Source organism: Notothenia rossii (genome assembly GCF_949606895.1).
Source record: "Notothenia rossii genome assembly, chromosome: 5".
In the NCBI taxonomy this organism is placed as follows: Eukaryota; Metazoa; Chordata; class Actinopteri; order Perciformes; family Nototheniidae; genus Notothenia; species Notothenia rossii.
Genome location: NC_136903.1, coordinates 15,009,262 through 15,022,996, shown reverse-complemented (window position 1 = coordinate 15,022,996; position 13,735 = coordinate 15,009,262). Strand labels below are relative to the sequence as shown.

The 13,735-nt window shown below is 40.2% G+C and overlaps 1 protein-coding gene and 1 long non-coding RNA gene across 2 annotated transcripts; one reads left to right on the top strand and one right to left on the bottom strand.

Moving 5' to 3' along the window:
* Positions 1-264: 264 nt before the first annotated feature.
* Positions 265-12,298, bottom strand: pidd1 (p53-induced death domain protein 1). Its single transcript, XM_079681108.1, is given in 16 exon segments — positions 265-1,099; positions 1,102-1,322; positions 2,783-2,979; positions 4,707-4,814; positions 6,029-6,144; positions 6,270-6,393; positions 6,897-7,047; positions 7,132-7,267; positions 7,762-7,909; positions 8,340-8,513; positions 8,604-8,753; positions 9,155-9,356; positions 9,464-9,515; positions 9,626-9,778; positions 9,875-10,288; positions 10,881-12,298. Coding segments are annotated over 16 exon segments (3,036 nt in total). The 5' UTR covers positions 11,530-12,298; the 3' UTR covers positions 265-1,058.
* On the top strand, positions 2,959-6,263 carry LOC307039241. Its single transcript, XR_013808185.1, has 3 exons — positions 2,959-4,053; positions 5,606-5,670; positions 6,069-6,263. It is a non-coding gene; the product is annotated as an uncharacterized lncRNA (long non-coding RNA).
* Positions 12,299-13,735: the final 1,437 nt, after the last annotated feature.

The window sequence follows — 13,735 nt, the reverse complement described above, 5'->3', positions numbered from 1 at the left end:
ACGGGGTCCTCTAGTGGTACGTAGTAGAAGTACAGACACATTGTGTATTTGCAGTAAAGGTGTAGAGAGGATGGGGGATGGTGGCCAGCGTCATCGTGATGAATCATCTCACCCCAATGACCTTGAATACTAAAAATAGAGAAAAAGGCTACAGCTGAAATATTGGGGATGAAGTGCAGCATGCAGCTATAATAAAATTATCTGAATCAGCCAAACACTCACTGCAGAGCACTGCATGAAGTTTAAAAACAGCTGACACATATCTTTACATAACATTTTTACTAGAGATGAAAATTCAACGATACATCAAAACTTGTTTCAATATAAAGTCCTGATAATTCACTGATATGTGCTACAGCTAAGCTGGTTTCTAGGTGACAAAAGGCACACAAGGAAGAGATGTAATGACCGTAAAAATTGCCTCATCTTGCATTTTCAGTAAGTGGTCCAGGCCTCCACAGTAATACAGTTCCCAGTGTTTGCTCTGCCTCTTAACTCTGTCCTGGACAGGTAATATTGACTTTTCTGCCAATGAACAAAATACATTTGATTTTAAAATGTTTTCTGCAAGTCAAAATAACAAGACCGACTCAAACTCATGAGGCAGCATTTTGAGATACTAAGTCACAATTATGAGAAACTGAGTCTAAATGGTGATGATGATGATTACTTAAATATTCACAATTATGATGCAAGTCAGTTTTTGTAAAATAGGAAATATTAGAAAATAGGTCAAGAATTGTCAATAAGTATCTCTTACTATGAATATTATTATTAAATTATAGTGTTATATTTTCCTTGGAGAAAATAATCATAAATAGTGTTGTCTTGCATACCCAGCCAGTTTTAAAAAGTGGTAAAAACAAGCCTCAGGTCATCATCTTCATGCAGTCCATCCATTTCCTCTGTCCTCTGCAGGTCTTTTAAAGGTGCCGCCAGCTGTTAACTGGCTATCATGATTGTGTTAAGATAGATTTTTGTACTCCAGGACAGTTGTTTAGACAGCAGGATGAGATGAAGGGGGCACGTTGTAAACAAACAGGTTACTCAAGTGTAAGTCAGCCATCTGCACCCAGCAAGGGGGCTTCTACTGCTGTGCTTCAGCGAGGGAGGAGCTCCCTTCCTCCAGGCCCACTCTCCTCAGTGACTCAGAGTACTTTCTCCTTCCTATACTGACAATGTCCTCGATCTCCTCGGCCAGGTCTGTCCTGCCGCTCTCCATCAGAGCGGCCACCAGCCTGGACGCTGCTCCCGGTCCTGCACTGCTCTGTCCCCTCGCCCAGTGGAACAGCATCTCCAGCACCAGGGCTCCCAGGTTGTCCCTGGTGAGGTCAAACACACACAAAACATCAATACAGTCACTTAGCAATCATTGAAAGATAGCTGTTGTAAAACAATTACATATTAGTGGTTCTGCAGAACTATTATGGGTTGTTTTGAATGTATGAATGGATATGCCTGTGTCTGTGTGTATAATACATAGGCTTGCAGATGTATGGGCATCTACAGTATATACAGTGTTTATGTAAATATGTGTGTAGATTCTGTTCTTCATTTGGGATGGATCCTCTCTGTTTTACTTCTGTTAATCTGTTTTTTGGAAGAAAACCCTATAAATAGTTGACAACAAAAATGTTACTTTTAAATGAATAAGTGGTTTCTCAAATCACCCCAAAATGGTATTCTATATACTGTATAGCTCTATAGTATAGTATTAGTTTATTTGTCCCCGAGGGTAAAATGGGTTGCAGCACATCACAAAGGCATTTCAAAAAGATAAGATAATACGTCACTGACAACAACATAGACACAGATTAAAACAAACAGACATAACAAAGGCCATGGCCATGAGCCGTACAGTTTTTTCATTTGTAGGATAAATTCTAGATATTGTACCTTGATGAACATGCTATATGAATATATATATATATATATATATATATATGAATATGCAGATTAACACAGCCTGTTCACATGTTAAAAGCTTTATGTAGTTTAAAGATAAACCATAAACTACAAGCTTTTTGTCAACAAAACTAAATCATTCAAATGACATGTGAATACATTTCCATAAAATAACTGCACAAAACCGTATACACAACATGTATGTATGATTTTACATGATGCATTTTTCCTTCATCTCTATGATGCGTCACAATAGGTTTTCTGAGCACGAGGAGTCGGGGGCGGGACAGATCAGCACCAGTCTGTGTGTAATCTCCTGCAGCGTCCCAGATGGCTTAGTGATGGCTGACAGTGCAGATTAAAACAATCAACATTCCCTACAATTTATCTCCCAATGCGGTTTTCCTTCACTCACATTACATCTCTCCAATCCCATCCTGTTCCTCAGAGGCTTTGGCTGCGCTAACGCGACACTGCTTATGTCATTCACTCATGTGGAGATGGTTAAAGACTAAATGTACAACCACATCTCAATCTGTCTTGCAGGTTCTTTAGCAAAACTCTAGATGAAACAACACAAGGTGAAACAATGGTTGGATTGCTGCTTTCATATGAATGTGTAGCTAACCTTTTGAAGTTCAAAAGGATTGTTCAAACAGGCTTTATTTAAATCTCTCCTAGATCCAAAAGAAACCAAATATGTCTGAATGTATAGTTTGTGTTGTGTATGAGAGGCTTGGCACTAAAATAAACACACAACTGGACTGAATTTTGAAAAAACACAGATTGAGTATTTCATATATTGTAAAACAATTACCACATCACTTAATACTGTGGTCAGGTAAAGAGTTTATGCTGATGAAGTTTGTATTCCTACTTGTACTTGAACTGGATGCGGTCCAACTCCTGGTAGCTTAAGCCAAGATTGATACCGATAACACGCCAGTCCTTTGTTATCTGAAGAGAGATGGACAGCAGGTTGGCCTCCGTCAGGTAGCCGCTCTCAGGGTCCCCCAGGTTCAGAGGGGGATACTGGTGCTCTTCCATGATGAAATTATTTTCTGAGTTGAGGGCCTATAACAAAAACAGAGAAGAAAAATAGTATGAGCAGTGAAGAAAAAATAGGTAATACGCTTTTAGGATAGGGTTAGCAATGGAGTACAGCCCGTCCACACTACAGCTTCGACAGCTTCAAAAACGGTTTCCAACGCGTCTGCCCATTCACTTTGAATGGGGTGACGTCACGTTGCCTCGCTTTTCGTCGAACTGAATTGTGGGTAGCAGAGCGGAGCTTTCCTGGCGTTTCAGGCGTAGTACAAAAGTTGAACAATGTTAAACTTCTGAAGCCGGAGACGCCGGAGTAGCCAGCGTCAGCCAATCAAATCCCGTTTATGCAAATCTGACAGTTCAAGCGCTAGCCAATCAAACCGCGTGCAAGCTGGGAGAGCCAGACCGCAGTTCATTTTCTCATATTCCAAACGAGAAATTACGGTAGCAAATATATATATAAACTATATATATATATATAAACTATATATATAATCCCCGGTTTTTTTTGCTTTGTATGCCGGGGGCGCGACATTCATGTGATTGGTTGTTGGTCGCGGACGGGCCGTTACAATACAACATTGACAGTTCAGTTTACTTGGGGGTTCCATAATATTGGTTGGTGATTTTAAAGCATCTCAGTGCCTCAGATTAATACAAATAATAATAATTGCTTGGATTTATATAGCGCCTTTCATGAGACCCAAGGTCGCTTTGCAAAGAAGAACAGGAGTAGAAACAAAAATAACAAAAACCTAAGGCAGTCAGACAGACAAAACAAGTAGATTAGGGGCCTTAGCAAGCAGATGTGACTCGAAGGCCCTTTTGAAGGCGTCAAGCATGGGGATGTTGCTGATCTCCGCAGGGAGAGCGTTCCAGAGGGTGGGGGCTGCCACACTGAAGGCTCTGTCCCCGAAGGTTCGCAGGTTGGTGCGGGGAGAGGTAAGCAGGCCAGAGTCTGAAGACCGCAGGTTGCGGGGTGGGACATGTGGGCGAAGGATGTCCGATAAGCACTGGGGGGCATGGGCATGGAGGGACTTGACCAGCAGCCAGTGGAGGTGGATGAGCGTGGGAGTGATGTGCTGCCACGGCTTTGTGTGTGTGAGTACCCTAGCAGCACAGTTTCGAACATACTGGAGCCTGTTTAATAATTGCATTTATGATTTTTTTTCTACATTGAGTTTCATGAGGAACACTGTGCTGTTGATGTTTCTAGAGGAGTTTACATTTGAACAACTGGCCTCTTGATGAAGAGTTGTTGGGTCCAAACACGTATGTTAGCCATGATAAAGGATTATGTGCAACATTTCTCGCAGGTTTTAACGGTAGCAGCCAACATTATTCTGTTGCTTTATTTAAAAGAAATAAATCTAGCTTAGATTTTAATAATAGTGTTATCTACAGCTCTGAAAAAAATTAAGAGACAACTCAAACATTTTCTTGAATCTCTATCCCGACATGTGTGGCAGCCATTCCATTCCATTGTCCTTTGAATTCTAACACAGAGAAATGTTGTCAGTAGTTTATAAAATAAAAACAATGTTCATTTTTACTCAAACACATAACTATAAATTGTAAAACCAGAGAAACTGATGCAGTGGTCTCTTGATTTGTTTCCAGAGCTGTATATCTAATCCAATATTTTAAGAAAAAATGAAAATGTTGTTATCAAACCGTATAAATGCTCCAGAAATATTGAAATATCTACATTGTCATATAAAATAGGGAAAGAAAATACAGTCACTCCAACTAACAGGAAGTCTTAGAGGTAAAGTGGAAAGCCACTGGCTGTCAGGTCCTTTCCTCTTCCTCGCCACTTCCTCTGGCAGGTTGCTGGGAATCTCCCCTCTATAAAAAGACACCTGTAGGGAAATACAAAAAATCTTTTCAATATATTTTTTTGGACTAACATTGATATTAGCAACAACCTAACTATATAATTCAAAACATTACAAAAACAACCCATAAAGCCTAAAGTACACCCCCAAAGTTTACTATGGATTTGAATGAATGTGTCTCTGACCGTTTCAGAGGTAGTATTTATTACAGGTGGGTTTTGATCATATAACGGTGTACAGAGGTTACAACTGTCTGGTCACTTAAAGCTCCATTCAGACTGGATTTATTTCCCCAGGGGTAACACTACAGCCATAATTACAACTGCAATTACCTACTATTTTTTCTGCAGACTCCCAGATCCTCCTGTAATTTATATCCCATACAGAGCAACGTCCTTGTAAATGGAGCTCTCAGTTTTTTTGCAGGAAGAGCTGCTGCCTTTATTTAATCTTTTAAATCAGCTCTGACTTTTGTATAAACAATTCAGGAAAAGTGTTTGGTAATCAGATTTATGAAAAGATCCTGACAATTACATAAGATTGGGTAAAGCTCCACTATAACAACATGATTTAAAGCCATCAGAAGGACAAGGGTATGTAAATGGACTGTTGTCATGTCAGCTACAGGAATTAGTATATTTTCTTTTAAGTTTTCTGGCATATATTTGTTTAGATTTGAGAAATTAATTAAATTTAATTAATTAATTAATTAATTAAAAGTATGCTGCAAAGGCTGATAGCTGTTCCTTTAGAGACATCTACCACTGGGTCATTTTGATGCTAAAGAAAACCCAAACTTTTTCTATTATTCTCAGGCAAGTTATGAAGCGTCCTTCTCGTTCATCTGCCTATTATCTGACTGATGACAACCTTGTAAAGTGTAAGTCCCTTTGAATGTCATCAATATGTGATTAATTTCTATGTGTAAAGATTTGATTGAATTACAACTCTAACAATGTCCATATCTATAACAGATCATATAATGTAATTTCCCATGAGTAAAATGCCGCCTTTAACAAGGAGTTGAATGACAGAGGAGCACAGTGACCTTTATAATCCCTTACTCCCATTGTGATCCTATTCAAAAGCATGCTTAAGTGTATAATGTACTTTACTCTACATGAGAGATGTGTACAATCCGTTACTGTTATGATTGTTTCTTATAAACAAACAGAAAACACAGCAGAAATCATTGTTTCCAGAGCTTTCTTGTTTGCTGAATTAGATGCCTGTCTTACTTGTCCCCTCACTGGCCCCTTCTGACCCTGATCCGGACAGATGTACACTTCCTTCAGATTCTTCATGCTGGAGTAAAACACAAAACAAAGTCTTCCCGCCACACAGTCTGGACTCTCTGGAGAAAACAACAGGAAAACTCTGTCTCAAGATTACTTTACCACAACAGCACATCATAAGACCTTGGACGGAAAGGGAGAACAAATGTTTATTCAAGATAGATCCTCAAAGAGTAGTTCAGACCTGTGCTGATATCCAAGCCCTTCTCAAAGCCGGCGAAGAACTGCTCTCCTTCCAGCAGGTCACACAGGTCCGAAGGCTGAGGTCCGTCATATCGCTCCGACAGAGACTGCACTCTGCTTTCCACCTGGGCAGGAAGCATCAAAATGACTGCTTAATATTTATACATTAATGTTATGATTGCATTTTTACAGGGGTGTAAATCAAAGTTTGTCACAATACAATACTATATCAGTTTTTTGGACATTAACGTGGTACAAGCTGATTTCAGACACCCATAACATGATTTCTATTCAATTCAGGGGGCTGTGATCAATATGACAACATAATATGCTCGTGTTACACAATCATTTACATGTAGATCTAATCAAAGAAAACATTTAGAAGTGCAAATGTTTTTTGTCAGAAAATGAGGACGTACATTGAAGATGTTATGTATACATTTTTTACTTTGATCGCTAAATTGAGATTATATTGCACATCAATGGATCATCACACACCTAATTCACACCCATGATAAAAGATGTTTGACTCACTCCGAAGACTGAGAGAAAAGGGTCTATGACTGTGCTTGGTGTGAGTTGATCTATTAAACCACACGGTGAAAGCAAAGAGAGAAGAACTACAAACCTTGCTGGAAGGTAAACACTGCAGCATCACTTGAGAAGGATCAGTCTTCCTCTGCAGGACGAGGAACTGGACTTTAAACTGTTTCAGCCTCTGATAGACCTTCCTGACCACGCCACCGACACAGCGCTGAGTGGTGTACCACAGCCAGTACCTGTGATGGAACACAAAGCTGTGTTAACAAAAAATTACTATATAAATAAAACATAAATGATGAAAATATATAAGAAAAACTTACCAGGAGAAATGTGTGATGTAGAAAATTGCATACAAGTGTGTGACGTCAAGAGACACTTGAGATGTGATGTCAGTCCAGGTCTGGGCGGTGGGGTCTCCGTGTAGCAGATGCAAACAAGAGGTATCGACTGTATGACCTGCAGAAGACATGTTAAAGGAATACCCAGCCCATGTTGCCTCTGATTCCTAAAGAATACTTTGTTTTTCTCACATGCCTCTATGGTAAAAGAAGAATACAAAAAACGTAAAACTCTAAATAAGGGCTGGGTTTAGAAACAGCAAACTAATTTATATCAAACATCGCTTCAAACACATTCACACGACTGGTGCAATGTAATCCAAGTATTGTTTATCCAGTGCTCACTACTTCCCAAACACAAAACTGTACTATTTAAAACACTTCTGCAGTCTTGTGTTTGCACAAGCGCTACTTTGAAATACTAGGGTTTTTGTGAAAATGCATGCTTTTGGGAGGAATGTTTTAAAGGTGGAGGTATGCAGGGGAAAACACATTTTCTTTAAGAATTCTATTCAACTGGGGTATTACAGTAATTGATATAAAATGATTAATGGTAAATTCCTTTAAGATTAAAGTACATTCTGTTATAAACAGAATGAAGGCATATTGTACCTGTGACTCCAGGTGGCAGAGGGATCTGAACTTTGATTGGCTGCAGGAAATCTATGCTGGGAGTCTGTGAGAGGCAGAGGAGAGGGCTGACTCTGGCCTGAGGGTCTCCACACAGTGCCTGCACCTCCGACACAGACACCTGCAACACCTGCAGAAAGAGAGACAAACGAAAGCCTCGCAAACTTTATGTGTATTGATTCTGTTGAGTACTTTTTGCAAATCAAACTGGGACAAGGTTCTTTATTGTCAAACTAACATAGCTACTGAGTGATTATGTCGTTGAAAATCTTAGGTCACAGGCTTCTACAACAATGCAACACAATAATACAGATAAGCAGACAATATTAAAATATACTATATTAAAAGTAATACAAAAAGAAAAATAGTTTTGAAAAAGTGAGGAAAAAAAGTGGAATAGTGCAATACAAGTCTATATACAAGTTATGGGAATGATATATTAGATAATAGATAAATAATTACAAAGTAGCAGATGAATGTTATGAAATTGTTTCAGCAGTTCAGTTGTTTAACAGTCTTATTGCCATTAAACAACAGACTTCCATATAATGCAGTGTTACCTGTAGGGTTATAGAGCGCGTCTGCAGGGTGGAGTCGGGGGGGAACTGGAGCTTAACTCCAGGGTCAGCGCTGGATACCAGCAGGGCTCCAGCTGGTGTAACAGAGCAGCTGTCCTTTACTAGACGGGACACTGCCATGAACCAGGAGAACTGGCTCACTGAGCAGCAGGCCAGCTACAGGTACACCAGCACTAATGTTAATATGTGTACTACAAAGACAACTGTAATAGAATCATTTTTGTAAAGGTAGATTTGAGACGTTACCCTGGCCGGTCGCCCACCAGGGTGACTGCTATGTCCCTCGCTTCCTCTCCGCAGAGCAGTGGGCAGAGTGCTCCATGACTCTCCGTCAAACTTCTGAACCACCACCTCCCTTCTTTTGGTCCGATGATAGGGCACACACACCTCTACTTGCTGTAAGGGTTTCAAAGTGGAATTTATGACATGCAAGTTCAGGAAGGAACACACTCACAAGTTGGTTTTAGGTGGTCATCATTTCCTGTAAATCGCCTAATGAATCAGTTGACTCGTCGCGGCTGCCTTTGATTCAAGAATGTCTCTTAAACATTTAAACTCAAAAGCTTCAGTATTCAATGCAGTCTTTCTTTTATAGCTGTGTCTCCAAGCCCATAATGGGATAGCCCTGATGAGTACACTATGACTTCACCAAGCAGCTTGTTTTTTGGGCTGTAGACTGTAACCGTTTCATCTGTATAAATGTAACTGTGTTAGAGAGTAATACCAAAAATGACCATAAACTGATTTTCCTGTTTAAAAATCAGTGGAGTGTCCCTTTAACAGATTAAGTTGAATACCTTTAGAAATGTAATTCCATGAGGACTGAGTTCCAGTGGACGACTCAGCAAGATGTCATGCTCCTCCAGCCTCACCCACTTCCTTTCTGGCCTTTTCTCAACCCACTTCAGTCTTGTGGTTGTCACCAGGCACCCCGGGGGGAACAGGAGCTCAGCCCCCCCGGGGAGAAACACATGACACCCAGCAGACGAAACACAGAAACTAAGAAGCAAAAGGAGCATGACATAATTACTATTGACGTAGGAAGAAATGCCTTCATTTACACATTTTAAGAAAACAGATTGAGAAACTATTCAGTGGTGCTGTACCTGTGCTGATTAAATCCAAGGTGCAACTCTTGGACTTTTGTTTCTGCTCGCTCTGGTAAGAAAAAGGTGATGCAAAAGAGTGAATATGCTGACAGCAAATGTAAATGCCGAGGCTAAGTAGTCAGAAGGATTGAAACACAAATCAATTGGAATTCTGCTTACTAGGTGCAGGGGGGAGAGGGGGAGGGGTTGGGGGTCGTCCTAAAGGATTGTCACGCACATCGATTTTCAGCAGAGGCAGTTTGTTCAGACAATGTGGGATCAGGCGGATGTCATTGCTGTAGATGACAAGCTCCCGGAGAGCAAGAAGGGAGCCTAGTCGACAAGGAAAGACAATGTTTACAACATTTTTTATCGCTGCATTCATGAATGTACCTTACATCAAATGAAATGATTATTCCAGTTTATTACCCATGCTCTCTGGCAGCTGCTTCAGTTTGTTGTGAGACAATTCCAGCTTAACAAGCCCCTCCAGAGAACCAATTTCATCAGGTAACTGCTGAAGGAGGTTATGTGAAATATCCAGTGTATGTAGTGCTTGCAGCTGACCCAGACTCTGGGGAAGAGAGACCAGCTCGTTTCCCAGGAGGGAGAGGTAGGTGAGCGAGGACAGCTGGCCTATATCGGGAGGCAAAGCTGAGAGGTGGTTGTTACAGAGGAGCAAAGATGACAACACGGGCAGGCTCAGAAGGCAGGATGGCAGACAGGAGAGCCGGTTGAAGGAGAGATCCAGGTGCACCAGATCAGAGAGGGAGGAAACAGATGTCGGCAAGGTGGTGAGGAGGCCAGGCAGCGGGTCACCATGCGAGTCATAAAAACAGTGTCCTTGAAATAGAAAGAATAGTGCAATTAGAAGAGGGGGGATTGGGATAAAGGAAATACAAATACAAGAATAACATCCATAACATAAGAGCTTACATGGATAGTTTTGATAAATTGAAGTGGGGTAGTATGAGGTACTTATTATAGGTCAGTGTAGATGGTGGAGAAACAGAGAGGACTACCAGTCAGGAAGCATACCCAACATACTTTCTGTGAACTAAAATGAATATCAGTTCAAGAGTATGCTATTCTAAGGGCTGTCTAAAAGCAAGGTAAAGAAGTGAAAATATTTCTAAATATAGGGTACACTTAAAATAAAATTCAGTTTGTTGTGGGTCTTTCCTTTAGGTGGCTTTTATATGTTTTGCTGTTCTGTATATGTACATTTCTGCGCTGACAGCTATTTTCTTATACACTGGATATGGATTAGTACCTCATACTGTATCACCCAAATTAAAAATATTCTTCTAACACAGTATCAATGTATTTACGTGTATGTAACAGCCAAAAACACAACAAAACAAGCTGAATTATACACTATAACCATCTATGTTAAAAAGCAGCCGATACCACATGAAATTAATCAGAAAAGTACCCCGAACAGCCAATGATCGGAGCTCTGTCAGATGGGGCAGGACCTCCAGGGCAGCATCCACAGCTGGTTGGTCCTCAGAGCCCAGTCTCAGGTACTTGAGTGCCCTCAGCTGCCCCGGGACGGACCCCCAGAGCAAAGGCAGTGCAGCCGCTCCTCCCTGGTAAACATCTAGGGTCAGCTTTGTGTCAGTCAACAGGGCTGACAGTTCCACCGAGGGAGGCAGGGGTGGAGTCAGGGACAACACAGAGGAAGAGGAAGATGAGGAGGAAGAGAGATCTAGATGGTGATGTTTTGAGGAGAAGTAAGAGGAAAGGCTTGATGGAGATGGACTACAGGTCTCCACAAGGCTTGAGGGAGACACAGATGGAGCATCCCTCTCTGGCTCAACTACTTCTGTCTGACTCTCAGACATCACACCACTTGTTGGTCCAATCTCTGATTTCTCTGGATCCTGGTGCACAAGTTCTCTACAGAGCCTTAAAGCCAAAATGTCCATTGAAGGCTCTGGTACTCCACCTGTGAATGGCTTGCAGGCAGGTGTCACTTTCCCCTCTTCATCCTCCGACCTGCCTGGTGTCCTAATCAAACAGGCGGCCTGGTCTCCATCCTCTTCATCAGTAGGTGCCTCTTCCTCGCTGCTTTTCTCCATTGAAGACACAGTTTAAAACACTATAGCTAACAGCTTCCTGCTAAATTAGTCCAATACTGATCCGAGGATTTTTCTGCATGATGTCCCTTTAACATTACTGACTACATTGTTGCTTCCTTCCTTTAAAGTAAGATAAAGCTAAATGACTGCCATGGAAACAGACGAGGAACATTTTAAATGACATGTTTGCTAAGTGGTGTTACAGTTGCAGTAATGTTAGCAACTAGATAGCCACTATTTGAGCTTAAAAAGTACATATCTGATTCACTCTGTGGCTACTGAAGTTGCCTTTATGTTCCTCTTCTAATGTTACCCTAATCTAAATTGGTGCTACTAACTAAATCATGTGTTATCTGCCTCGGCGTTAAACGGTTTCTCCCTCTATCCTTCAATGCTTTGTATTTTCTCTGCTTACTTCCTTATGTCCGACAATGTTTTTAAAGTAAAAGCCGTGAGTCACAACGGTGCGTTTGTTTTCCAGTACATTGTTTACCGACGGGCGACGGGAGGAGTCTAACAATGTATATCGTTCTAAAAGTGAGGAGCCCCGCCTCTCCGGCTGTTGTCGTTTATATAATCGAGCGCCATTGAGCTAGCGCCGCCACAGTTTAAATTCTGGGCGGGACGCTGGTTTCAACCACGGTGTCAACGTGTGTGCTCCTGACCTGCTCGGCCAGCGGGCGGCGCTGTTTAGTCTGCTGCCGCGTTTGGTACAGTCTATTGTAAGTGTGTTCTTAAATTATAAATAAAACAGACCTTAGTTTCACATAACTCAAGCTAAAAACAATTGTATTATATGTCGTTTAAATGTTTAAAACATCAACACTGGTAATAGTGCTTGGTAGATGCTTTCTTTGCTAACATATGGGTCTATTTATCATGAGTAAATGTTACATTGTATAACAGAAACACCATCGTACCCAAATATCTCTCTTTTTAATGTTTTTTTTTAGATTTGCTTGGCAGAATGAATGTATTATCAAATAATAATAATAATAATAATAATAATAGTATAATATATATTTTTTCAAATCATTTTTGCAATTCCTTTTGAACAATGAATAAATAAACGAATAATGACTTATATTTATTTTGGTTTCAGTGTTATAATGACTATTAATACAAGTTAGACTGTAATGGATAAACTACATGTATGTATTTAATTATAGATTGAATATATTTGTACAAACGATCACCCTTCTTCAAAAGGGTTACATCTTGTTTTTATCATACATGTGGCCCATTTGTACTAACTGCATTGCATATTGACAAAGAAATAAGTTCAAAAGTTCAGCACTGTTGTGGAAACCATTTACTTGTGAAAGAATGTGTTCAATACAGAAACACTGTGCCAAAGGGAGACAATGGTTCAAATAACTAATTTGGGTAAAATAACAAATGTATCCTTAGGGAAACCACCCAGTGCAGCTGTCATCATCTGGTAAGGAAAAAGTCTTCTTTTGAATAACTTTTTTCTTGGAGTTTAGCCAGATTGTCTCTTTTGGGACACCAAAGGGAGTCTTTACATGTTTTTAGTATAACACAAACGTGTTCACTTACTTTAACATAACACCTTCAAACTTGTCCCAACATGTTGTTTGTTTGCTGTAGGCCCTGCTGACCACTGCCCACCCTATACAACCCCTGTTAACCTGAGACTTTTGGATCCGTTGGAAACTAGGCAATGCAGCTTTGACTGTTATTTGTCACACTTGAGAATAGAGAAATTTACTTTTTTTAGACAGTGACCTCTATAGTGGTTTCACAACACCATATTTTCCCTAAGGAACTGTGTACAAAACCGAACTTGGATTAGTGCCACCAAAAATGAACTATTTGCAGCCTAATTCTGCGAATATTTTATTCTAGGAAGTGTTCCAGAAAAACATTTTATTGTTATTGTTTGTTTTACTTTAAATGTAAGATATTTGTTATTTCATTACTACTTCTTGTGAAACCCAACTACAATTTACTATTTTGTAAAGAATTGTGCCACCACTACCACTACCACAACAAAAACAGGAAACCATTAGTGCAGGCTGCCTTATTTGAGTTTCATTGATAACAATATGTTTGTTTAGCCAATATTGCATAGTGGGAAATCAATTAATCTTACTAAGAATCACCAAAGAAAGTCCCGATAGCCAGTTGATATCGACTGACACAAATAAAAACACTATCAACGAGAAACATTTAGAAAGGACAA